We start from the raw sequence: 9,967 nt of genomic DNA, 5'->3' as shown, positions 1-9,967 counted from the left end.
GGAACAAGAAAATGAATCATGCAATGAAAACTTGGCCTGCTCTCATTTTAGGCACTCATAAAAAGCCTCAAATTAAGGTATAGTGAATGTAGTACCCAAAGCATACATGGTGGATTATAATGATGAAGAAAAGAAGGATTATAATGATGAAAAAGGAATTGAAATTGGCTTGAAAGGTTGGATAGAATCTAGAATATGCACTTCCTATCAATCTTCTCCTTGCCAGAACCCTACAATTGTGATCTAATGGAATTGACATTCTCTAGAAAGTCCAAAATAGATAAAAAGGAATTAGGAATCACTGATGTCAAATCTATCCCAAGTTGAAGTGTACAAAAATCATTAGTAGCACAAAAAAATTGATCAAATTTGAGCAACTTAGCCCTAGAAGTGGTGCAAGATTCAATATGCAACAAGAGACTCTCTAAAAAATAGAGACCAATTAAACCCATAGCATAATGCATCTTATTCCTACACTGAATGATGTGAAATTGATGAGTCAAATTATGTTTAGCCTGATCTAAACAAGACCATAAACCCCTAGACCTAAGTAATCTAGTAATTTTGGTCTCTATGCTATGATAGTTATGGTGTGTAAGTATCTCAATAGAGTTTTCTACCAATGGATTTCAGTTTTTAGATTAGGCTAGGCTCAGGGGAATATACGAATCTAAAAGATGATGTTTCAATGTTGTTATTGTTAATGTGATTCAATGAAAACGGAAGGATCAAAGACTAACAAAGGCATTTATAAATTTATTTAATTATTTTAATATATAATCAGATTTGTATTCTATTATAAAAAATAAAATTAAAACAATTTAAGTCACATATTAATTTAGAATCCACTTGTAAATTGATTCTAGATTTGATATTAGCTTTTTTTTTAAAATTGAAGAAAATTCTATTAAAAAAAAATGATATAATTTGAAAAAAATAGTAATACACAATTAAAATTTGTTGTATTGATATATCAGACCGAAGGACATAAACATACGCATAACATCTATCACTAAAATCTCTCTCTAAAGTTATGTATTATCTATTTTTTTGTTCAGAAGACTAGCTTTCGACTACCTTCTCTTATGAAGCAGATGTAATGCCCTGGTGCAAGGGATTTGTATCTTGTGCCAAAAAAAATGAAATCTGATGTCCTTCAAACTATGTCTAAAAATCCCAACACCTCTCGAGGCATTATGGCAATAGCTTTTAATTCTAAAAACAAAAAGAAAAATCTACACCATTTGGCGTGCAATTTTGTTTAATTTGGTCAACCATAACATAAGAAAAGTATGAGCAATAATAAATTCATCGGCTTCTATTAATCTTAAAGGGTTTATAGAATACCACCTTAAAAAAATTAAGAATGTTGTGAGAGAAGATAAAGCTTTTCATCTTTTTACATATAAAATGCATATTTTTAATTGTCTTTTATTAATTTAAAGAAATATCATATAACCAAAAAAGTTAAACGCAAATATGAACAAAACTTTGATATTATTCAAAATTAAAGAAAGACTGATCAATTGAAAATTACTGATTCGAGATATCAGGGCCAGGGCTCATAAACATATGCATTAACACCACTTATCAAGTTTTCTACTTCATCGCCCCCTGAAGAGCGACTCGATGAATGATTTTCTTCACTAACACCACCTCTCAATTTCTTTACTTCATCACCCACTGAGAAGCGACTCCATGAACGATTTTCTTTATTGAAGAAGACTAGATTTCCGGTTTCTTCTCTTACGAAGCAGATATAATTCCCTACTGAGAGGGATTTGTATATGAATGGTTGAACGGGTATAATTAAGTCTGAAAACAAAAACAACAACTCGTCTGCTGGCATGTTTCCAATCTTCTTCCACGGTGAGTCTGAAATTATTTCAGGAATATTATCACACTGCAACTCCCACAAGCGTAAGTCAAATGAATCCTGTGTTATGAGAACAAGTGCTGACCCACATACAACCAGGTGAGGATCTGCCCAAGGAGGAGAAGGTTCGGGCTTATTCCATAATAGACGTAATATTGGTGGATTCCCCATGTCGAAAACCATAATATGCCAAGGACCATATATTACATTGCAAATGTGCACAATACACAAAAATAATCCATTAAAGAAAACCACATCTCCAACTCTCAAATGATTTCCCACTGGTTGAATATCCCACGATTGATTCGTAAAATTATAAACTTCTAATAATCCATGGCGCACTGCTACTAAAGGATAATTGTTGCCCTGCCACGTAATGTCTCTCACTGTTATCGCATCCTCTCTGTAGAGTGTTGACACAGGGAGTTCGAAAAAAGTATTTCTTACTGGATTGCATATTATAACGGATTTCTCAGGTTGATTGTTCCCCCTATAAGGAACTTGAGTTTCTGTTCTTGTAAGCGGATTGTACAAAAATAGTCCTGTCCTTGCAATGTCCTCTCTCACCAGTAATCCTCCCACAGATGCCAATACCACAGGATCAATACGAAAAACCTTCAATGTCATCGTTAACAAATTTAAACGGTAACACTTTGATCTATCATGGGGAATAAGGAGGAGCCATCGAGGCTCTTTGAAATTTTCCCTCCTCCAAGTTAGGAATCGCTGACCAGATAGACAGTTGTTCCAGTTCTTGCTCAATATACGGAACCTGGCAACTGATTCTATTGGAAGCCGGTGAAATATTTCCTCTATTATTCCATCGGTTAATTTAGACCATATTTCTGAATCTAGAACCTCTGCTGCAGAATTCTCTTGGGAAACAATATTCTCGGCCATGGTAATAGATCCCAACTGAGCTCTGTGGGTGTACAAACAGTGGGATGAAAAGGAAATTTATTAGCTTTTAAGAACTTTGGTTTGCGGGAGTTATCATTTTAAGGCTGGGTTTCCATCTTATAGAGAAGAGGAAGCTGTATGGTCAGAATAAAATGTGGGGAAGAGGAAGGCCTATGATCAGAATAAAATGTATGAAATATTAATATAGATGTTCTAAGTTTTACAGTTATATTTATGAAAAATATAATTTATTTGATTTTTAAATTAATTTAATGTATCATCTCATTGAAACCATGTTGGTCATTGTAATAGATGGCAAATCAGCAGCTGTAAATGAATTTGATTGCTTTCATTTTCTGGAGAAGAGGAATGTGTAGCATCACAATATAAGGATTCTTTAAAATTATTTTATTTAAATATTTAATAATTTTTATTAAACCGAGAGGCTTTTACAATGGCAGCAAATTTATGCAAAAATTTGACGTGTATTTTCCTATATGTGATTATTGTATGAATAAAGGGATTCTTTAGCATTTGTTCATTTGTGAATTTTTCCAAGTTGACATTTAATATCTTTTCTTCCGGTGATTGTGAGTGTAAAATATTGCTATTAAAATTTTAACCAGATTGCTTGGCTTCCGATTAATGATTGGGTAGAGGAGGGTTTATATGGATTGTGGTTGCAAAGGGATTCTTTAGCATTTGTTCATTTGCAAATTTTTCCAGGTTGACATTTAATATCTTTTCTTCCCTGTGAGTGTAAAATATTGCTATTAAACTTTTAACTAGATTGCTTGGCTTCCTTGCTATTCGTTTAGAATATTGGTCTTCCAAGATCCTCCCCTCCTATATTTTGTTCTTCTCAGTCTCATTCAAGAAGTTTAGTTGCAGCCAACCAGTTCATTATATTTGGTTTATATTTTGGTTTTTTTTTAAGCCGAGAGGCTTTTACAATCACAACAAATTTATGTGTAAACATTTGGGGGTTTACAAATAATTTGAAATGTATTTTCCTCAATAACTACTAATTTATTAAATATATTTTCATTCACAAGAGTTGGTTGTGCAACAGTTCATGAAAGTTTTTATTCTCAAACAATTTCAGGAGGAGAGGCTTCCGGATTGGAGTTGGAAAATTGGAGGAAATTGTAGGAGATTGGAGCAATGATTGGGTAGAGGAGGGTTGGTCTGGATTGGGTAGATTTGTGCATTTGGCTATTGTTGTATTAGAATTTGGTTTATAATTTAGTTTTTTATATAATGTTTGATTTTGTTGTATTTAATTTAGGGTTTTGCATTTTATATTTTTGTATATGTTGCATTGAGTATTGAGATGTTAATAAATTTGAATAAACTCATTTGAATTGTATATCAGTGCATTGGAGAAGGAATGCAAGATGCCAGTGAGAGTTGTATAACTATTAATTGAAAGTTATATAAGTTTTAGTTTTAGATTTATTCTAAATCTAATTGTTGATTCATTTAACAACATAAAAAAATAAATTTATTTTAATTTTAAAATGTGAATTGATTTTCACCAAAAACAAAAAGGGTAGAGTAGAAATGTTGTTTATATATTTAGATAAATTTCATTTCGTTTTTCAATTTCACAACTAAAAGCATACTCTAATTGAAAGTTATATAAGTTTTAGTTTTAAATTTATAGATAAGTATTATTAATGCATTATTCATTTATTTTTTTAAATTATATAGAAAAGTTTAAACCCTTAATTAACTTTTTGGTTTGATTACCATTAGGGTTTGATAAAAGTTATATAAGTTATTCTAAAACTAAGCACACTCTAATCATTTAAAGTTATATAAATCTTAGTTTTAAATTTATTCTAAAACTTATTGTTGATTCATTTAACAACAATTGTAAACCTAACCCTAAATAAAAAAAACCTAACCATTAACTTTACTCTAACAATGATGTAAACCCTTACAACAATCATAACCATAACCATTAACCTAACCCTAAAAGTGATGAAAACCATAACTATAAATCCAAACTATAACCATAACTATAAATATAAACCCTAACCCTAGAGACAATCCTAAATGTAACCCTAAATCCTAAGCCTAACTATAATCTTAACCCTTTCCCTAACCTTAATCCTAACTGTGATATAAATCTAAATCCCAACCATTAGCCTAACCTTAAAAATGATATAAGCCCTAACTATAATCCTAACCCTAACCTTTAACCCTAACTCTAACCCTCTAATAAAAGCCCTAATCCTAACATTGTGATATAAACCCTACCCCTCAACATGAAATTAACCATAATCGTAAATAGCAATCCTAACCCTGATCCTAATCCCATGATATAAACCCTAACCCTAGAGATAATAATAACAATACCACTAAATCCTAACCCTAACCTTAGACCCTAAATCCAAAATCTAATTAGGTAACTATTCTCCAATAATGCATTCATAACACTTAATATCATTTTTAATAAAATATTAAAAGAATCTTTATTATTATGTACTTTTCTTATGAATATTTTGTTTCCTTATTTCAATATTTTATGAAATAATTACCTTGAAACTTTGTTCTAAAGAAATAAAGACATTTTAAAATAGCTTAAACAGTCTTTTAATTGAAATGAATTTTTTACTATAAATTTTAAATATAGACATTTTGAAGTAGTTTAAAGTTTCTTCTAATTAAAATTATATTACTCATAACCTTTATTCTAACCCTAACCCTAACAGTAATTAAAACAAAATCTTAGTTGAATTCTTATCAAACCCTAATGATAATAAAATCAAATACTTAATTAAGGGTTTAACATTTTATGAAATAATTTGAAACATCAATAAAACATTTAAAAATTATTTGAATAATAATAAAATTAACAAAGTTTGTATCAAAATATACTTTATTCATAAATATATTAGATAAATAAGAATAAATGAGTATCATCAATAGTAATTTGATATTTCTATTTTTGACAATATCTCTAATCTAGAGTTGATTCAACTCTAAACCATAACTTGAACCTAAACTTAAATATAACCCTAACCCTTAACATTACCACTTAACCTATGATGTAAATCCTAACCCTTGACATAATCCTAAACGTAACCCTAATTCTAAGCCTAACCATAATCTTAACCCTATCCCTAACCTTAACCCTAACCATGATATAAATCCAAACCCTAACAATGATGTAAACCCTAACTACAATCCTAACCCTAACCCTTAACTACAATTTTTGATTTAAGTTCTTATGAATATCTTGTTTCCTTATTTAAATATTTTTATGAAATAATTACCTTGAAACTTTGTTCTAATGAAAGAAAGACATTTTAAAATAGCTTAAACTCTCTTTTAATTGAAATGATATTTTTACTATAAATTTAAAATATAGATATTTTAAAATAGTTTAAAGTTTCTTATAATTAAAATTATCTTACTCATAACCTTTATTCGAACCCTAACCCTAACAGTAATTAAGACAAAATCTTAGTTGAATTCTTATCAAACCCTAATGATAATAAAATCAAATACTTAATTAAGGGTTTAACCTTTATGAAATGATTTGAAACATCAATAAAATGTTTTAAAAATATTTGAATAATAATAAAATTAAAAAAGGTTGTATCAATGGTAATTTGACATTTCTATTTTTGACAATATCTCTAATCTGGACCTGATTGAACTCTAAACCATAATTTGACCCTAAACTTAAATATAACCCTAACTTCACCCTTATTACAATCCTAACCCTAACCCTTAACACTAACACTTAACCTATGATATAAATCCTAACCCTTGATATAATCCTAAACATAACCCTTATCCTAAGCCTAACCATAATCTTAACCCTATCCCTAACCTTAACCCTAACCATGATATATATCCAAACCCTAACCATTAGCCTAACCCTAACAATGATGTAAACCCTAACTACAACCCTAACCCTAACCCTTAACTGTAACTCTAAACCTCTAATATAAACTTTAAACCCTTAACCCCTATCCTAACATTGTGATATAAACCCTAACCCTAAACAAAAAACTAACCATAATCATAAATCCTAATCCTAACCCTAATCCTAATCCCATGATATAAAGCTTAACCATAAAAATAATCATATCAATAAAACTAAATCCTAATCCTAACAAAAATTGTAAACCTAACCCTAACCTTAACCCTAAATAAAAAACCTAACCATTAACCTAGCCCTAACAATGATGTAAACGCTTACTGCAATCCTAACCCTAACCATTAACATAACCCAAAAAGTGATGCAAACCATAATCATAAATCCAAACCATAACCATAACTATAAATATTAACCCCAACCCTAGACACAGTACTAAATGTAACCCTAAATCCTAAACCTAACCATAATTTTAACCCTTTCCCTAACCTTAATCATAATCATGATATAAATCTAAATCCCAACCATTAGCCTAACCTTAACAATGATGTAAACCCTAACTATAATCCTAACCCTAACCCTTAACCCTAACTCTAACCCTCTAATATAAACCCTAACCCTAACATTGTGATATAAACCCTACCCCTAAACATAAAATTAACCATAATCGTAAATCCTAATCCTAACCCGGATCCTAATCCCATGTTATAAACCCTAACCCTAGAGATAATCATAACAATAACATTAAATCCTAACCCTAACAACAATCGTAACCCTAACCCTAACCTTAAACCCTAAATCCAAAACCTAACCATTAACGTAAGCCTAACAATGATGTAAACCCTTACTACAATCCTAACCCTAACCATTAACCTAACCCTAAAAGTGATGTAAACCATAACCATTAGCCAAACCCTAACCCTAACCATGTTGTAAATGCAAACCACACCCATTAACTTAACCCTAACAATGATATAAACCATAACCATAATCCTAACCTTAACCCTATGGTATTAACCCTAATCCTAGACATAATCTTGAACATAACCCTAAATTCTAAGCATAACCATAATCTTAACCCTAACCCTAGCCTTAACCCTAACCATTAACCTAACCCTAAAAGTGATGCAAAACACAACTATAACCCTAACCCTAACTCCTAACCCTAAGTCTAACCCTATTATATAAACCCTAGCCCTACACATAATCCTAACCATAACCATAAATCATAAGCCTAAACACAATCTTGACCTTGACCCTAACCTTAACCATTAACCTAAACATAAGAATGATGTAATATCTATCTATAATCCTAACCCTAACCCTAATCCTAACCCTAACCCTATGATATAAACCCTAACCATAAACATAACCCTAACCATAATTCCAAATATTAAGCCTTTGAAGCACAATCATAAACTTAACCATAACCTTAACCCTGATTCTAATCCTAACCCTAGCATTGTGATATAGCCCCTAACCCTAAATGTAAAACTAACCATAATCATAAATCCTAATCCTAACCCTAATCCTAATCCCATGATATAAACCCTAAACCTAGAAATAATCATAACAATAATACTAAATCCTAAGCCTAACAACAATCGTAACCCTAACTGTAACTTTAAACCCTAAATCCAAACCCTAACCATTAACGTAATACTAACAATGATATAAACCCTTACTGCAATCCTAACAATAACCATTAACCTAACCCTAAAAGTGATACAAACCATAACTATAACCCTAACCCTAACCCTTAACCCCAAATATAACCCTATGATATGCATCGTAACCCTACACATAATCCTAACCATAACCATAAATCTTAAGCCTAAACACAGTCTTAATCCTAATCCTAACCCTAACAATGATGTAAAATCTATCTATAATCCTAACCCTAACCCTAATCCTATGATATAAATCCTAACCCTAGACATAATCCTAACCATAATTCTAAATATTAAGCCTAACCACAATCTTAAACTTAAGCATAACCCTAACCATTGTGTTAACCCTCACCCTAACACTGTGATCTATAAACTATAACCCTAAACATAAAACTAACCATAAATGTAAATCCTAATCCTAACCATAATCTTAATCCTAACCCTAATCATGATGTAAATCCAAACCCTAACCATTAAACTAACCCTAACAATGATGTAAACCCTACCTATAATCCTAACCCTAACTGATAACCCTAACCCTAGCCCTATGATATAAAGGTCCTAACCGTATAGATAATCTTAACCATAACCCTAATCCTAAGCCTAACCACAATCTTAACATTAACTGTAACACTAAACATGATGTAAATCCAAATCCTAACCTTTAACCTAACCCTAAAAATAATGTAAACCCTAACCATAATCCTAACCCTAACCCTAACCCTAATCATAATCGTAACCCTAACCTTATGATATAAACTCTAATCATAGAGATAATCCTAACCATATACCTAAAAATTAAGCCTAACTAGAACCTTAACCCTTACCATGATGTAAATCTAAACCCTAACCATTAAGCTAACTATAACAATGATGTAAACCCTAACTATAATCCTAACTCTAACCTTAACCCTAGACATAATCCTCACCATAATGATAAATCCAAAACCTAACCACAATCTTAACCCTATCCCTAATCCTAATCATGAAGTAAATCCAAACCCTAATCATTAACCTAATCCTAACAATGATGTAAGCCCTAACTATAATCCTAACCCTAGATCATAGCCCTATGATATAAACCATAACCCTACACATAATCCTAACCATAACCTCAAATCCTAGCTCCTAACCATAACCCTAAATCCTAGCTTAATCACAATCTTAACAACCGTAACACTAAACATGATATAAATCCAAACCCTAACTATTAACCTAACCCCAACAATGATGTAAACCCTAACCCTAACCCTAATACCAAGACAAAATGAACCCTATTCCTTATTGAATTAGGCCTACTATTTTAAACCAAATCAAATCCTAACCCTAATAGTAAACCAAAATGAACCCCAATCCTTATTAAATTAGGCATACTATTTTGATTTCAATCCTAGCTATAATTCTACCAATCCAAAATATATAGCTATACAACAATATTTAATTTGAAATTAATTTATGTCATGTCTTTCAATTCATGTTGCTACTAGCTTATATATATTAGCCTCTAGAAAGATATATAAGCAATTGAGTCTGTTTGTAACCGTAACTGGCACGACATATGGGACACTGCTGCTTTCTTTTTGTTGAGCGCATAATGCATGCATAATGATACACATGCTTGCATGC

The 9,967-nt window shown here is 31.2% G+C and overlaps 1 protein-coding gene across 1 annotated transcript; it reads right to left on the bottom strand.

The window, feature by feature from the left end:
• Positions 1–1,549: 1,549 nt before the first annotated feature.
• LOC131067329 (F-box only protein 6-like) lies at positions 1,550–2,776 on the bottom strand. The gene has a single exon (XM_058002290.2). The coding sequence runs from the start codon at positions 2,774–2,776 to the stop codon at positions 1,550–1,552; it is 1,227 nt and encodes a 408-aa protein (XP_057858273.2).
• Positions 2,777–9,967: the final 7,191 nt, after the last annotated feature.

The sequence above is a fragment of the Cryptomeria japonica genome, chromosome 5 (assembly GCF_030272615.1).
Source record: "Cryptomeria japonica chromosome 5, Sugi_1.0, whole genome shotgun sequence".
NCBI lineage: Eukaryota > Viridiplantae > Streptophyta > Pinopsida > Cupressales > Cupressaceae > Cryptomeria > Cryptomeria japonica.
Note: the sequence above shows the minus strand (reverse complement) of the source record. Positions and strands in the feature narration are given on the sequence as shown.